This window comes from Loxodonta africana, chromosome 7, assembly GCF_030014295.1.
Source record: "Loxodonta africana isolate mLoxAfr1 chromosome 7, mLoxAfr1.hap2, whole genome shotgun sequence".
NCBI lineage: Eukaryota > Metazoa > Chordata > Mammalia > Proboscidea > Elephantidae > Loxodonta > Loxodonta africana.
This window is the reverse complement of record NC_087348.1, coordinates 95,169,527-95,188,005: the sequence shown is the minus strand read 5'-3', so window position 1 is coordinate 95,188,005 and position 18,479 is coordinate 95,169,527. Positions and strand designations below refer to the sequence as shown.

At 39.8% G+C, this 18,479-nt stretch overlaps 1 protein-coding gene across 4 annotated transcripts in view; it reads left to right on the top strand.

The window, feature by feature from the left end:
• The window catches only part of LOC100668003 (serine/threonine-protein kinase PAK 1), a 165,665-nt gene that overhangs the window by 110,108 nt on the left and 37,078 nt on the right, over positions 1–18,479 (top strand). For all 4 annotated transcript variants that reach the window (XM_064288735.1, XM_064288736.1, XM_064288737.1 and 1 more), the window contains 3 exons: positions 10,796–10,896; positions 11,388–11,535; positions 15,237–15,277. In XM_064288735.1, coding sequence (XP_064144805.1) covers positions 10,796–10,896; positions 11,388–11,535; positions 15,237–15,277 — 290 coding nt within the window. The remainder of the gene's footprint in view (positions 1–10,795; positions 10,897–11,387; positions 11,536–15,236; positions 15,278–18,479) is intronic.

Sequence of the window (18,479 nt, the reverse complement as noted above, 5' to 3'; positions counted from 1 at the left end):
GACAGGCCTATAAAAAAAAACAGTAACACACATGAGGAATGTGCCTCTTAAGTTCAGTCAAGTATATGAGACCAAATGGACAACACCTGCCCAAAAGCAAAGATGAGAAGGCAGGAAGGGACAGGAAGCCTAGATGAATGGACACAGGGGGACCTAGGGTGTAAAGGGAATGGGGGAGAGTGCTGACACATTGCAGGGATTGTAACCAATGACACAAAATTTGTGTATAAATTTTTGAATAAGAAACTAATTCGTGCTGTAAACTTTCATCTGAAATACAATAAAATTTTAAAAAATGTGAAATTTAGACATAAAAAAAGGAAGTGTGTACACATATGTGTATAGCAGCATTATTCATAATAGCCAAAAAGTGTAAGCAACACAAGTGTTTCTCAGCTGATGAATAAACAAACAAACAAAAAAACCAAACCCACTGCCGTCAAGTTGATTCCAACTCATAGCGACCCTATAGGACAGAGTAGAACTGCCCCATAGAGTTTCCAAGGAGTGCCTGGCAGATTCGAAGTGTCAACCTCTTGGTTAACAGCCGTAGCACTTAACCACTATGCCACCAGGGTTTCCAAATAGATAAATAAAATGTGGTACATCCATACAATGGAATATTATTCTGCCATAAAAGGAAATTAAGTTCTAATACATGCTACAATATAGATGAAGTTTGAAAACATTATGCTAAGCAAACGAACCCTGTCACAAAGGACAACGTATTGTGTGGTTCCTTTTATATGAAATGTTCACAACAGGCAAATCTATACAGGCAGAAAATGGTTGCTTAGGATTAGGGGATGAAAGCGTTGGAGGGTAACACTTAAGGGATATGAGGTTTCTTTTTGGGGTGATGGAATGTTCTAAAACTCATTGTAGTGATGGCTTTATGACTGTGAATATACTAAAAAGCCCTTGTATACCTATAAGCTGGTCGATTATATGGTATGTAAATTATATCAATAAAACTTAAAAAAAAAATTTCCTGAAACAGCACGTAGAATCAGAAACATTCAGATATCATTGGGAAGGGGAGTGATTGGAGGAGGCGAAGAGCCCAGGGCTGGGGGTCTGGCTACCAGTTGTAGTCTTGATTCTCCCATAAACTGGCTGCCTGATTTGGGTCATTGACTTCTCTGTAGACTTCAGTGCCTTCATCTACAAAAACAATCAGACCAATGGGCATGTACAGTGTCTTACAGCTTTGGAATCCTGAAACACGTTCTTTTGAAGTACTAATGTTGTTTTTCATGCTGTCAGAAACCCAAAGTAGATTAGTCAAAGACAGGTGGAAGTTAGAATGGGGTTGCACATTTCTGAGATATTGTAAAGATGAAATTGGATCAGGCTTGTACATGTAAGTGAAAAGAAATTAGGCCATTGTAAAGTATTTTAATCAGAGATAAAGGTGTAGATCCAGAGGTACTTTCTGGAAATCCTGTCTGTGTAACCCTAGGCCAAATCTGATCTGAAAGCAGTTCTTATAGCCTCAAGATCAAGGCTGCATCTCTTTAAGTAGAAAGCAAAGAGGTAGAAAGCATAGAGTTTTCAGAAGTTCTAGTAACCTCCCTTCCATGTCCTAGTTATAAAAAAAAAAACCAAACTCTTTGTCCTCGATTTGACTCTGACTCATAGTGACCCTATAGTTATAGGTTCTCTATATATGCCTTGAGCACATAGGTTTCATTCCTTTGCTTTAAGACCTTTGATGACTGTCATTCATCCATCCATCAAAATGAAATAAGTTTGAGGTTTTTTCCTTTAGTCTGGAGCCTTTGTTCTTGACTTTGTGCCTGTTGGTATTCAACCAGTGGACATTTGTTGACCTGGTACTTTGTGCTCAATTTAGTCCTAGCAGAATCCACAGCAGTGTTGGGCAGCCTTTGAAGCAATATACCCTTTATGTAGTGTTTGAGAATTACATAAACGGTCTAGAACTTGAGTTAGAAAACCTGGATTGAATCCTGCCTCTGACACTTACTAACTGTGATTTTTTTCCCCTCTTACCTATTTCTTTTAATCCCAATATCCTCATTTGTAAGGAGCTTTTGTGGCATAAACAGGTAAGTACTTGACTGTTGACCGAAAGGTGGCGGTTCGAACCCATCCAGCTGCTCTGTGGGAGAAAGACCGGGCGATCTGCTTCTGTACAGATTACAGCTACGAAAACCCTATGGGGCAGTTCTACTCTCTCACATGGGGTGGCTGTGAGTTGAAATCAACTTGATGAAAGAAGATTGTTATTTGTAAAGTGGGAAAATCTTAATTCCCATCCAGTCTATATCATTAGTAAGTTTTTGTCACTTGACATAATGAATGTAAAAGTACTTGCTAAAACTTATAAATAAGTTTTTTTTTTTTTTTAATAGAAATCTTATTTATTGTTTTATCTGGCTCCCAGAACAATCCATCTTCAATTGGGCAAGCTGAGGCTTAAGGAAAAGTAAATTGTGCAAGGTCTCACAGCTGCAAAACGGCAGGGCTGTATATGGAACTAAGTCTTCCTTAAAGTAACTGCTCCATCTTACCATGCTGTCTCTGTCAGTTGTTCTCAACCCTGGTTATACACATCTGACTTATCCACACTGCTTTTAAAAAATACGGATGCCTGGGTCACACCCAGGTTTTTGGAGTCAATTTCCAGAGTGGTAGTTTTGGGTCACTACGGAAATTTGGGAGATGAAATACAAGGGTTCTCTGTGGGCTGCAGCAGCGGTTGAGGTTTTAGCCGGTGGTGGGCAGGATGTTTGTAGGCATTGCCTAATGCTGACCTCTAGCATGGCTTTAGTTTGTGCCTGAGGAATGCAGAAATGATTGGAAGGAAAAGCTGTAATTGAGGGCCTGTAATAAGTGGCGCTGAGTTGCAGAATTCCATGTGGGGAAGCCTGGTTCTTGTGGTTAGGATCTGGAGCCTTTGGTTTATTCTAAGAAATCCTACAGCATTTAGTTTAGAATCTTTTTCTGGAATTCTCCCAACTTGGGAAGAGTTTAGCAAAGTTAATTTTAAAACTGGATTACGTCAGTGTTTATCTCTTCAAGTTTGGAATGTTTTATTGCCTTGAGGCCAGATTAGCTCAGCTGAACCAATGAGAGGTACTGCTTAAAAATAAAAAACAAAAAAACCAATAATTTGTGCTGAAACTTTGGTGGCTGTGCTGAAACATGATATTTTGCAGTATCAGCCTCATTTTTCATGCTGTCGAAAGTCAAAATGAATTAGTCAAAGAGAAGGTTAAAGTTGGGATGGAGTAGGGTTGCACACTTTCTCACTTTATACCCTTAAGTCTAAGACCTCTAGTCACGTGAAATCAGGATAATGCTTTCTTCTTGATTTCTGACCACAGCCGTAGTTTTTCTGTCTTAATGAGTAGGTTGGGAAATCTTATTCTGACAGTTTCTTATATTGATGATAACTTGTGTTTGTAAAGCTCTTTAGTTTACAAAGCACATTTATTTCCATTATCTTAGTTGATCCTCAAAAGTGAGTTAATGGCAAAGATAATCCTGGATCTTTTTTCCTCTGACTCCTAGCCCAGGATTCTTTCCACTGACAGAGATTTAATTCCCTGACCTCAGTCTTCTCAGCTGTAAAATAAGGTTAATGCATGCTGTCTGGATTGTGAAAGGGCTTTGCACCTGTGAGGGAAGTGGTTGTTACTTCCAGGAAGAGGTTGACTGAGTTCCCGATGCCTCTGGGACTGTATTTCCTTCCTAGCCATTCCCCAGGAGTATGACTTCTCCACTTCTCTTCTGCATTCCTGTCTCGGGAGCCCTGTTTCCTAGTGGTGGTCCCAAACAGTGACTACTCAGCCTGAGTTGCACAGCACCCAACCTAAATCCTGCCAGCTAAATTTTCTTTTCCTCCCTGCTTCCCTCCTCTCCCACTTCAACCAGGCCTTTCCTGTTCTTATACCCCAGGTCTAGTTTATGTTAGTGGAATCTTAGGGTGGTATAAACGGTCAACACACACTAGGCTGCAAACCTAAATGTTGGAGGCTCGAGTCCACCCAGAAGCTCCTTAGAAGAAAACTCCTGGTGATCTACTTCTGAAAAATCAGCCATTGAAAATTCCATAGATGAAAACCCAGAAACAAATCCAAATGTGTGGTCAATTGATTTTCAGCAAGGGAGCCAAATCCATTCAATAGGAGGGGTACAGTCTCTTCAACAAATGGTGCTGGCAAAACTGTATTTCTATATGCAGAAAAATGAAACAAGATCCATACCTCATGCCATGTACAAAAACTAATTCAAAATGGATCAAGTACCTAAATGTTAAATCTAAAACCGTTAAGTTCCTGGAAGAAAATATAGGATCAAAGCTTTGGGACCTAATTTTTTTTTCAACAGTAGATTATCAAACACAACAATGAATGCATGAGCCACCAAAAACAAAATAGATAACTGGGACCTCATAAAAGTTAAATACTTAATGTTCATCAGAAGACTTTATTGAAAGAATAAAGAGACAACCTACAGACAGGTAAAAAAATCTTTGGGAACTATATAACTGATAAGGGAATAATACCTAAAACATATAGAAAACTTTTCCAACTTAATAACAGAAAGACAAATAACCCAATCAAAAACTGGGCAAAGGACATGAACAGACACTTCACCAAAGAGGATATTCAAATGGCCAATCCAAAAAAAAGGATGTTCAATATCATTAGCCACCAGAGAAATGCAAATCAAAACCGCAGTGAGATGCTATTTCAGTCCCACTAGGATGGCTAAGGAGCCCTGGTGGCACAGTGGTTAAGAGCTTGGCTGCTAACCAAAAGGTTGGCAGTTCAAATCCACCAGCCACTCCTTGGAAACCCTATGGGGCAGTTCTACTCTGTCTTGTAGGGTTACTATGAATTGGAATCGACTTGATGGTAATGGGTTTTTTTTTTGGTTAGGATGGCTGAGATAAAGATAAAACAAAACCAGAAAATAAGAGGTGTTAGAGGGGGTGTAGACAAATTGGAACCCTCACCCGTTGTTGGTGGGAATGCAAAATGGTACATCCATTGGAAAAAGTCCGGAGGTTCCTCAAAAAAACTAGAGGTAGAGCTACTGTATGACCTGGTAATTCCACTCCTAGGTATATACCCTAGGGATCTAATAGAAGTGACACGAACAGACATAGGCACACATATTCATACTAGCAAAAAGATAGCAACCTAAGTGCCCATCAACAGATGAATGGGTAAGTAAAATGTGGTGCATACATACAATGGAATACTACTCAGTGATAAAGAAAAATGAGTTTCTGAAACACGTTGAAACATGGATGAACCTGAGGGACATTATGTCAAGTGAAATAAGCCAGTCAAAAAAACGAATATTGTATGTTCTCATTTCTGTGAAATGGCATGAACAGGTAAGTATATAGAAACTAATGTTCATTAGTGGTTACCAGGGATGGGATAGGGAGGGGGATTCTAGAAAGTAGAGACTAATTGTTTTTGATGATGGGAAAAGTAATGGTAATTGCTATGGCATATATAATCTTGAAATAAGAGCAACAACAGCCAAAAAATACGTGTGGGTATATACGTGTATATGTAGACATACATGTGTATAGGTATGTGTGAGTATATAGTGTGTGTCTATATAGATGTATGCATATATATGCATAAGAAAGTACATAGGTGGCACAGTTATGGATACTTCTTAGATATAACCAAACACCTTGCTGGATTGATTTTCTGGGTTTGAAGGCTTAGGACCATAGTCTAGTGGGACAACTCAGTCAATTGGCATAATATAGTTCATAAAAATATTCTACATCCTAGTTCAGTGAGTGGTGCCCGGACAAATTGCTCTCTATTTGTCTGGAGCAAAAAAGAAAGAAGGACACCAAAGACTCAGAGAAGACACTTGTCTATAGGACTGATAGTCTACACAAACCATGGCCCCATTTATCCTGAAACCAGAAGAACTAGATGGTGTCACTACATACCGTTCTGATCAGGGCCACAGTAGATGGATCCTGATAGAATGGGAGAAAAATGCAGAACAGAACCTCAAATTCTTAAAAAAAAAAAAAGCCAGACTTACTGGACCAGTTGAGACTGGATGATTCCCCAAGACTATCACCCTGAGATACTCTTTAAACCTTAAGCCAAAACTTGCTCCTGAAGTCATCTTTTAGCTAAATAACAGATTGGCTCACAAAATAAAGAATATCACCTGTGAGTACTGTGCTGCTTTGAAAAATCATCTATATGAGACCAGATGGTCGACAGTTACTTTAAAAGAAAGATGAGAATGTAAGGGGGCAGGAAGCTAGATTAATGGAAACAACCAGAACAGAAATTATGAGAATGTTCGTGCATTGTAAAGGACGTAACCAATGTCACTGAACAATTTGTGTAGAAATTGTTGAATCGGAACCTAAACTGCTGTGTAAAGCTTCTCCAAAAACATACTAAAAAAAAAAAAAACCTGCCGAGCACATTTCTATTCTGATACATATGGGGTTGCCATGAGTCGGAATCACCTCGGTGGCAACTGGTTATAACATATATGCAAATATACTAAAACATAAAAATATAATTGTTCTTTCTTACAGCCTCTTAAGTGATTAGAGAGAATTTAGGAACGGGAAGCAGTCCCAAAGCCCTGCAACACGTCCCATGTATCGTAGCTATGAGCCAGACAGATAGATGGACTTGTGTCATAAATGGCTACCTTTATAGCCCTTTCTTTCTCAAAGCAGCTGCTCCTGGAAGGGAAATTGCCAAATGCATAAATAGCTTAAACTTTAGCCATTGGCATGTAGGCAAATTGTTCTCATTAAGGTACTGAGTAAAGAAGATTTGGAGTCAGACCTGGGTTCAAATCTTGGCTCTCATTAGCTGTGAGCTTGGAAAAGTTATTTAACTGTTTTTCCATTTCCTCATCTATGAAATTGCAGTAATATCATAGCATTTTGAGAGTGAAGGAAAATAATGTATGTCGTGGTCCCTTAAACGTGGTAAACTCTCATTTAATGCTGTTTCTTCTCCTTATGCCAAAATGTTTTCTTGATTCAACTTGAAATTCTGTAGGGAATGTAGGGTGGTACAACGTAAACAGCCCTGGCTTTGAAGCCATACCTTTTTGAGATTTGAATTACTGACTGACTGTAGGCAAGCCTGTGCCTCAGTTTCCTAACCTACAAAGTACAACTTGCCTCTCAGGATTGTGGTGATTATATGAGACAATGTATAGGAAGTACCTACTAAAGAACTGTAGGATGCCATCTCAGGAAGAAATAAAGCTACAGAGCTTTGAGAGTGCTCATTTTCCTGGTTTCATAAATCCACGGAATATAAGAACTAGATGGGTCCTTAAGACCATTTAGTCCATCCTCTCCATTGTTCAGACCAGATCCAGGGTTCTGTAATAATATAGTGATGCAGCCAAAACTGGCCTGGACTCCAGGACCAGGTGACAAGGATTGTGAAAGTCAGCCTACAGCTGGTGAAATGAAACACTTATTCCTGCCCTGGAGAGCGTTTACATGCCTTAGTCAGGTTCCTTAAACTCAGTTACCTGGTTGAGGTCCACGTCTGGTCATTTATTTCTTCATTCACTTACTATCTGAGCATCTATTTTGTACCAGGCACATGCTCGTGCCAGGGGATCAGTGAGGAATTGGACATGGCCTCTGTACTTGGAACTCAGTATGGTAGGGAAGATAAACACATAAATAGGCAGTTACTATGTTGGTGCTGTGGGAACAGAAGAAAGGGTGAAGAACTGCCCAACCTAGAGATCAGAGAGGACTTCATAGAAGAGAGGACCTTTAAGCTGAGGGGGGTATGGTGAGGTGGGAAGGGAAGGTAAAGAGAAGGACAGAATATTATAGGCAAAGGGTGTAGCTTGAGAACATGTGAAGAGGTGTGAAAGAGCCCATTATATTTGGGGAACCATAACTGGTTCAGTGTAGCTGGTGCAGAGTGTCTGAAACGTAAGTAGTGGGAGATGAAGGAGGGGGAACAAGTCTGTAACGCAGAGCTTCTCAAATTTTTATATGCATGTGAATCACCTGGGATCTTATCAAAATTCAGATACTGATTCTCAGGGTTGGGTCCTGAGTTTCTGCATTTCCAGCAGTCTCCCAAGTGATACTGGTGTTGCTTTGAATAACAAGGCTGTAGATCACCCTGGCTGCTATTTGTGTTGAAGAGGTCCAGAATGTAGGTGACAGGTTATGATAACTCAGGCGGTAGATAACAATGCCTGAAATAGGGCGGTGGCAGTGGAGATGGAGAAGAGTGGATAAATTTGAGCAATGTATAGAAGATAAAATCATTAAGAACTTGGGGACTGGAGTACATTGGGAAAGAAAGGAGAGATAATACAACCATGAGCAGCAGCAGTCCATAAGAGGGAGAGTAATAGAATAGAAAGGCCTTGGGCTGGGAGTCTGAAGACCTCAGTTCTGCTTCTAACTTGCTGTGTGACCTTGGACAGGCCACTCAACTTCTTGGAACCTCATTTTCCTCTTCTGTCAAATGGGCACCATAATCACTGCCCTACTTGTAACAGTTCTTACTAGACTGTAATGAGTTAATTGATATGAAAGTGTTTTGTCAACACTAGAGCGTGACACAAATGAAAATGATTATTGTAATTTTTATGAAGTATAAATCTATTGTAAAGTGTTATAGGTACTGACAGTCTGCCCTGTAGGAATATTTAGTCTGGTAGTGAGGCTCAGACATGTCAACCTGGAAAGGCAATCACCTTATAGGACAAGTGGGATAAATGCAGTCCAGTTCTTCCTGGTCATTGGGGTATTAACTCTGGATTTTGGGACCTTATTTTAGCCCATGGGCTTCTGCCTATACTTTAAATCTGAACTCCAAGGATAGGTCCAGGCAAGCCTGGCATTCAGTCCCTATCTGACCCCAGCCAAGGTCTCAGACACTGCCCAGTGAATTTCTGTTAAAGGTGAATTCTCATCTTCTAGTCTTTGACCCTGAACTTTGCTGGAATGTGATTCTGGACATCTCTAGGAAGGAAACTTCCAGCTGATCTGGAGCCACAGAATTTTGTGTCTTGACTATGGCAGTGAAGAGAATAACTTCTCCTACCAGGAGAAAATTCTGGTGGGTTCCTAGAAGGACTGGTAGTAGAGAAGACCAGAGAATCAGGGCCCCTGGGCTTTCCTTGCTGTCTTGCATTGAAGAGGAGGATATTCTGATCTTGCCTCATAGGCCCAATAAGAATTTCTGGTTTGCCTGGATGACTAAAGCCTAATAATTTTGGGCATACTTGTCACTGGAACTCAGGAATGGTCAAGCACGTTATTAAAAGAAACTACAGTAAAACCCGTGAAAGCTGGAACCTATGTAAGACAGAAACCTGTCAGAGAAGGAAAACTTAAATATTTTCCACTGAAACGAGTGATAGAAAAGTAATAAGATGGCACCGTGTCAAAGGCGGAAGGAAACTTAAGAGACCCAGAAAAACAAGGTAGTCCCATCAAGTGCCGGCTCTCACAGGTTTCACTGTAATTGTTTTCTCACCTATAAAATAGGAATATTAGTAACTGTTTTGTAGAGTTGCAAGAGTATTTGATGTATTCAAAATTCTTAGCACATGCCTGGCACATGGTAAGAGCTCAATAAATGGTAGCTTTTGCAATTAGCTTCTGAACCTAGTTCCCCCAAGTGATATGGAGGGATCTTCCTGTGAATTTGGACCAGACGCCCCTCTCCTCTACTTCCTCTCTAGGGCATTGAAGGAGGAGGAGCCTTGGCTGGGAGAATGGGGAGTATTTTTGTAGGAGAGGTTTAAAATCTTGGCTCTGTGGGTTCCCATCTAGGAAGAAAGATTGGCTGAGCCTTGGAAGGTATTTAAGCCCGTTTCAACCAGATTGCATCTGTGGATGCCTGAGGTCTAGCTAATACCAAGATCCTGAAACTCCTTGTAGTTAGAACATGGAAGCTTTTTCTGTCAGGCCAGAAGAACCTTAGTGAACATCTACTTTAAGCAAGACCTTTAATGGGAGAGGAATGTCTCACGTGTTTAGACTTTATGATTCTTTAAGGTCCTAGCCTAGGGAGGCAGCATAGCATAGTGGTTAAGAGCTCAGTCTCTGGGCTAGACTCCCTGGATTTAGATTTGGGTCCTGCCACTTACTAGCCATATGATCTTGTGCAAGTAACTTCATCTCTATGCTTCAGCTTCTTCATCTTCAAAATAAGAATGATAGTGTCTCACTGATAGGGTTACTGAGTTTTAAGTGAATTAATCCAGGTTAAAAAACATGAACCAGAAATTGGTACATGGTAAATACATGATAAATATTAGTGACTCATATTATTAAAGCAACTTCCAAATCTAAAATTTTAATATTTAGAGAGCCCTAGAGCAGTCTATGATCAAGATCCAGTGAGTGTGATTCAGCCTACAGAAGCTCCTAGACAATAGGATGCCAGGACTGGAAGGGTCTTTAGAGACCATCTACTCTAGCCTTCTCATTTTAGAGATGGGTAAACCAGGGTTCAGAAAAAGCAGTGACTTGCCCTGGAACAACAGGCTCATTAGTGGTAGAACCAGGATTATTAACTCTGACGAATGTTGTTTCTGTTCTTCTCTTACTTTAGTTCAACAAAAAATTAAGTCTTTAAATATGCTTTGAACATCCAATCCAGGTCCAGTGTTGGACTCTGTAAATACACATGTGAAGTAGACAGTTCTTGCACTCTAAGGGAGCCCATAGCTCATAAAGAGCTAGAATAAGCATAAAAACTTAGGTAACATCCCTTTTTAAAAAATCTCCTTTGCCTTGTTTCTCTTGCAGCAAATAAAAAGAAGGAGAAGGAACGGCCAGAGATTTCTCTTCCTTCAGATTTTGAGCACACAATTCATGTTGGTTTTGATGCCGTCACAGGGGAGTTCACGGTGAGTCCTGGGTCACAGAAAGTTCTTTGGTCTTTTAGCATTTTGGTTATGCACTGTTGGATCCAATCTTTTTTAGTTTTTCTAACGTCTCTGTCTGTGCCTAAGATCCTCATTACTTAGCTACTTATATTTGTAAGAGGGACCCTTTCCTCATTTCCAAAATTGTGCCCGGAGTAGCCATTGAATCTCCATTCCTTAAATGTACCTGTTAGGTGGAGCCGTGTTAGCAGGGTCTGTGCTGGGCACTGATGATACAGAAACAAAGCTCTAAAGAATTTATAGCCTGATGAGGGAGCAAACATCTCAAGAAATGCCTAATATGATGCGATAAGTATTATAAAAGAGGCTGTGTAAAGCCCTGAGGGCATAGAGAGAAGGGAGTGACTAACAAACCCATCTTTAGCTATCAGCAGGTATCAAAGTTAGCTCTGATTTTCCTTCAAGCTCTCCTGTGTCTGTTCCTTCTTGACAGCCTTGCATGTCTCTTGTAGGGGATGCCGGAGCAGTGGGCCCGCTTGCTTCAGACGTCAAATATCACTAAGTCGGAGCAGAAGAAAAACCCGCAGGCTGTTCTAGATGTGTTGGAATTTTACAACTCAAAGAAGACTTCCAATAGCCAGAAGTACATGAGTTTTACAGGTATGGAGATTGTGTCCGGGGCTGTCTAGGGAAAGGAAGGTTTTAGACCTGGGTAGAAAAACCCCACATGCCTATTGGCCTGGGATGAGAGAAGAAATTACTGGAAGGAGTGCAGGTGACACTTTCACTAAAATAGAAATTTGTAATTTGAGAGCCAAGACAATGGGTTTTTGCATCAGACTTGAGTATTCTGAAGCTATACATGATTTTAAAAAATAGCATGGTACTTTGTATAAAGAATCCAGGCTTTGTGTTAGAAGATCTAGGTTCTGACATTCACTAGTTTCTAACAGTAACTTCATTTCTTTGAGCCGCAAAAGGGAAATAGTAATTCTTATCTCAAGAGGTTGTGGTAAGGAATAAAGGAGCTAATTGGTAATAAAGTTCTTTATAGGTTATAAAACAGCACCATGGAAATGTAGGCTATCATTTTGTTAATATCATTAGTTATTTAATAACACCACTGTGTATCTTTTAAGTAAGCAAGCCAGATTTCTTCTTCAGGGGACTAATTTTTGTGAAAATGAAAAACAGGCCAGTAATAATAAATGTTCTTCAGATGTACTCTATATATAAGGGACTGTGTTTTTCAGAGTATTTTTAAGAGCAGAATTGGGATTATAATCCAGGTCTTCTAATTCTTAGCACCTTTTGAATTTATTACTTGACTGTAGTAACTCTATTTGGAGTACCTCCTTACTTAACAGAAAGATTTTTCTTTTCCTAGGATGATTTATGAGAAGCCCTACATTTCTGGAAACTCGCCTTATATATAGCATCTTAGAATGTTTTAGAGCAAGAAATATCCTTAGCATATAGCACTTCCAGCTCCCCCCTTGATTTGCAGACATTAAAGCCAAGAAAAGCCTTTCTAATGTGGCTAAATTAGTGGTAGGGCTGGTCTTTTAACTCCCAGTCTGGTGTTCTTTCCGGTTCTCATGCTGTTTTCTTCAAAGGGCAGCATTGCTGGGGAAGATGAGAATCAGGAGGAACTAGCTAATTTAGAAGGATGCTTTCTCCAGCCAGTATCTGGCTTGTATCAAAGGACACAGATGGTGGTGATGGCAGGCTACAGCTTTGCTCATGCTGCCATAGTAGTACCCAGGAGAGGGCCATGCATGTTCCCAGCAGTATTTCCTTCCTCACTTCTGGCCCCGCTGGCTCTATCCCACTTCTCCCATTGAGGGACTCAGTCATTCCCAAGGAAGAATTGGAGTAGAGGGTGCTAGGTGGGGAAGTTTTCCAGTCATGAAATTAGAGTTTGTGTTTTAAGGAGTTTGTCATGGAGACATCAGATTAGAAGCTGGCTTTGAAAGCTTCAGCAGCAAAGTCTTTGAAAGAGTCTCTTTTTATGTTTGCATGTATGTAGATGTGTGCAAGGGCCATGTATGTATATGGAGGCATAGCTCGTAGGTTTACTTATGTCTGGAATTTAAGCCCACGTAAGTATTTATGAAAGAATATGTGTATAATATACATAAGTAATTGTGTATATACTCATCTGTGCATGCATACGTGTATAGTATTGAGTTTATAGATACATGTGCATATGTCTACTTTTGTGTCTATAAATTTTCGCACATGAGTAATATATGTATGTACAAGCTTTAAAATTTTGTAGAACTTGAAACCAGGGCCAACTCTTGGCAAAATTTTATATTTGGCACAGTTTATTTTTAATGTCCCATCTCTCTTTTCCCTGTTTTCCTCCTCTCATACTATCAAGTATGATAATACTACCTCTATTTGTATATGCTTGCATGTCAGTTTTGTCATTTGATTCTCATGAAGGCCTTGGGAGAGTGGCAAGGCAAGGATATTGTCCCCATTTTATAGACCCAGAGAAATTAACTAGGCTCAGAGAAATTAAGTGACTTACCCAGAGTGACCTGGGTGATACATGGTAGAAATGTGTTTTAAACCAGGCCTTTAAACCCTTTGCTTATAACCCAAGTGCAACACTCCATGCGAATTTTTTGTCAAGTCTCTGTTTTTAGCACTTTTTTTTTTTTTTTTTTCCCTGTACCAGCTAGTAGCTAATGTGGTAGGAAAAAGTAGACTGGATTGACAACTCAGAGTTCAGCGCTTTAGCCCTACTTTGCCACTGATTTATGTCATTTTGAACAAGTCTCTTTTCCTCATTTGTATAATTGAAGAATTTATAATTATACGAGTACTTTCTGATCTGTCATTCAGTGCTTTGGAATTTGATTTTGATATATAAAAATTGTACATAACCTTTAAAAGGTGCAGTGTTTACTTGTTTTTTATTTTATATGACATAAGAAGTAGGTATGTTTATTACTAGAATACCTAGTCTTCAAAAATACTAGCAGTGGATAAGGTTAGGTGTTGGTACAGTGAAGACACAGCATCGCGCTTTGCTCTGCCTAAGCCAGTGTTCTATTATAAAAGAAAAACAAAGGAATTATGTTTAAAATACATCCTGAATTGGTTTCTCCAGTGTAGAGCTGGCAATTCAGGATTTGTTTTAAGAATGTAACGTTCCAGACTGCTTTGTTTTTGCTCTGTGGGTTCATGACTTGCCTTTGAACCAAGAAGCTGTACCTAGTACTTTCTTATATGATAGAATTGGGAGCTTGGACATTTTCTAGGTTTGGCTCTTGGTGAGAAATATGTTGGGTATTTCTCCTCCTTAATTCTATTGGTGGTGAACTGGGGAAGCCAGTTTGTTCTTGGAGAACAAAGCCAAACACGAAACCTGGTCTTTTAACTTCTTTTCTTACTAAGTTCTCCGTTGGGTCTACATTTCATATTTCATCAAGTCTGAGATATTGACTGTAAGATCCACCATTATTTTACGTACCACTAAGGGGAAAAAAGCTGCTGATTAAATTGTGAAAAATGCCTTTGATTGTAGACATATCTCTATTTCAGAGATGTTAATGTGAAAAAATGTACATCATAGAATTAACAAAATAGGCTGATTGCCTCATTGAGGAAGCTTGAATCTATTCTTAGAAAACAAGACCCTGCCTTTAATTAGACTTGACGTTATTAATGCCTCTGTTTTTCTAACCCTTAGTCCTTTTCTCCCTGCAGGGAATAGGCATGGATCTAGAAGATTCATTTCTGAAAACTGCAGTTGCAGGCTGGTCATGGTTTGGCATGGGTAGCTCAGGAGGGTGCCAGCCATGAATTCTTTTCTTTCTCTTAGAATGCAGGAAATTTCCTTGGACACTGAGGCCTGTTGATGATACAGCTGATGATGTGGATTTAGTTCTAACACAGTATTTTGAGGCAGACCAGGATTCAAATCTTAACTCTACTATTTTAACCTGTGTGTACCATTGGCAAATCACTTAACTTCTCTAAACCTCAGTTTCCAAATCAGTAAAAAAGGGTATAATAATAGTACTCAGAGCCATAACCTGTTGCCATCGAGTCAGTTCTGACTCAAGCGACCCTATGTATAGGACAGAGTAGAACTGCCCCATAGAGTTTTCAAGGAGCGCCTGGTGGGTTCGAACCACCAACATTTTGGTTAGCAGCCAGGGTTTCTACTCAGATCCATAGTGAAGATTAAATGAACTAAGGCGTATAGTGTGCTTAACACAGTATCTGGCTGAAATAGCTATTATTATTCTCTGAGCCTGGCAAGTGCTTAACTGAATAGCTGTCAAGAAGAGATTAACTCTGATTGTTTACTGACTGAGTTCCTCGTCTGTCTTTCTTTGCAGATAAATTAGCTGAGGATTATAATTCTTCAAATACTTTGGTGGTAAGTCTTTATTTCCTCTATTCTGATATGGGCAGGTATGGTGGTTAATGATCAAGACAGTATGGTAGAGGCAGAGCCTGGGCTAGGAGGCTTTCAACTTGGTCACTTCCCCACAGTAGGCCTCAGAGCTCCTATCTGTACAGTAAAGGAATTGAACTTAATAAATAGTGGGGATCCCTTCCAGCTTTAATGTTCTAGAAATCTTAACCTTGAAAACAGAAGACCTGGCTTCTGGACTCAATTTTTTCTTTTTTAGCTTTGAACTTGGGAAAGTCATTTTGTTTTTCTGAACTTTAGTTTCTTTATCAATAAAATGAGGATGATACACTCTGCCTTACCTGGCCGTGTCTTTACCTGAATTTAGAAGAGAATGTCTTCCCTTTGGTCAGTATACAGAAAAACCAAACCTGTTGCCGTAGAGTCGATTCCACATTATAGTGACCCTATAAGGCAGAGTAGAGCTGCCCCATAGGGTTTCCAAGGAGCGGCTGGTGGGTTTGAACTGCTGACCTTTTGGTTAGCAGCCAAGCTCTTAACCACTGCACCACCAGGGGGCCCTTTTGGTCAGTAGGGCCTATAAAGCCAGGATTAGGACTAATTGTTGAAGGGAGCAGATTATGTTTATCTAAGATCATTCACTATGAAACTGTAGTGCATGCCCTGTCATTTGAAGGGATGTTACAGATATCATTTAAGAATTGGCTAGGAAGTAAAACTAGTTGACTTAAACAGTCCTCTTGTCTCTCTCAATTTACAAATCCTATTTTCCAGGACAGATGTAAGGACAAAATGAGATGTTGGTGTGTTTGAAAGGTCTTATAAATAGTAAACTGTAATGCATAAAAAGAGAATACCACTAGTTTTTACATCTGATGTTGTCTCTTGTACAAAGCTGGTTTATGCCATATAAATTTTCTTAGTAAACGTTTGCAAAGCCCCTACTTTCTGCCAGGTCCTGTATGGAGTAGTGGTGATGAAGAAATGATTCAGACATTGTCCCAGTTCCTAAGAACTTCCCAGTCTTGTGGGGGATATGAAGGCACAGACCATTATCAGTGCTGCATAGGAAACTTCATGAGGCCAAGAACTATGTTTGACTTGTTAATGCTGTATTCTTGGCTTCTGGCATTCAGTAGACATTTGCTGAATGAAAGGTTGGACGTATCAGAGCAAGCTTCCTGATGTTAAAGTCTGAGATGAATGAGTTAGTTATCTAGGGTAAGAATTAAAAAACAGAAGGTGCTCCAGACAGAAAGAAGAGCATGTGCAAAGGCAAGGAGGTATGCAAGGTATGCTTGGAAGGGAACTGCAAGTAGTTAGATATGCCTGGAATGTGAAATGTGATGGGAATAGAGGATGAGAAGGAATAGTAAGCAGGCCAGATAATGTAGGAGTTTTAACTTTATGTTAAATGTAATGGGAAGCTATTGAAGAATTTTAATCAGGGGGGTAGTAAATTCTAACACAATACTGAGTTACCATCAAAATACTTTGAGCCATGTTTCCAGCATTGGGGACTAGTTTACTCTGAGTTGTTAATACTCTTATTGATTATAAAAAATGTTCACATGTCCAGTGCCTTGCAGCATGCCGAGTCCTTTCTTATTCACTGTAATCCTCACAGGAACTCAATTGGGTGGGCTATTATCCTGATTTTATAGATAATAAAACTGAAATAAAGAAGGGTTAACAACAAGAGGCCTCTGATCCCCGGTCTGCACTGTTTTGCCCTGATTCATGCTAACCAAACAAACCCAAACCCGTTGCCGTTGAGTCAATTCTGACTCATAGTAACCCTGTGGGACAGAGTAGAACTGCCCCGTAGGGTTTCCAAGGCTGTAATCTTTACGCCACATCTTTTTCCCATGGAGTGGCTGGTGGGTTCAAACCACTGACCTTTCCGTTAACAGCCGGCTGCTTAACCACTACATCACCAGAGCACTTCCTGATTCATGCTACCCTTCATCAAATGGCAGAGATGTGATTAAGAGACTTGGAAATATTCGTGAACATGAAATCTTTGAGTGTTTCCCCATTACTGAGCAGTAAGAAACTATTGAAGAAGTGGCCTGAACAAAGCTGAGCTGTACTTTGGGGTTCAAATATCTATAAGCTTTTGGCAGCTATCATTTATTGAGTACCTGATATGGGCCAGGCACTGTGCTAAGAACTTTATAGCATAATTAGTTAGTCCTCACAAATTACCTTGTGAGGAAGTATCATCATCCCCATTTCACAGGTTGAAAAGCAGGCTTTCCTGAAGACTCATAGCTAGCTATTATGGAAGAACTGAATAAGAACCGAGGTCTTCTGAGTCTCAGTCCAGAGTTATCTTCACTGTGGCAGGGAACAGAGAAAGATGTCAAAGAGGTCTTACAAAGGAGACTGCAGTAGAGCCACACTATGTTGTTTGTTAGTGAGGAGAAGGAGCCCTGGGGCTCAGTCCATATGGCAGAGAGGATAACACCTGCTTAGTAAAAACCTGTACAGGTTTAGTATCTACAATTAAAACCATTCAAGCTGTGAAGGGCATTTCTCCCCCACAATTCAGAACATTTGTCTCTGTGGCTCATTGCTATATATTTTTGTACTGGTTTTACATGGGGCGTATGGCTTCTATTGTGGTATCATGGCATTGTTTTCTGTAATGGTTTCACACAGATCATTCCACACGATTTGTGAAATACATTAGACAGGATTATTATCCCCATAATACAAATGAAGAAATTGTGACTCAGAGGTAAAGTGACTTCTTCCATACTTGAGTGATTCAGTAGTAGAAACCAGTACAAAATTCAGTTCTCCTGAGCATTCATTTATTCATTCATAGCATAAATATTTACTTAGGACCTTCTTTGTGCAAAGGTGTTAGTAGCACAAAAATGAATATGTACTATATTAGCCCTTAAGTAAAAAATTAATCACAAACTAGGGAGATAAGGGCTGCAAAAGAGGTATAAATAATGTACAACGGACCACATTTGATGGAGTGATTTTCTTCTGCCTTTAGTACAGGGAATTTGCACAGAGTTGCTAGACCTTAAAGATTCGTTCATTTAACAAAGATGATCTTTAAGGTTCCTTCCAGACCTAAAATTCTGTTATTTATGGTGGATTGATCTGAGATCTGGCTCTAAGATTCCATGACATTTTTGCGCCCAAATTCTCATTATAAAATGAACACCGGCTCTGTGATAGGCTC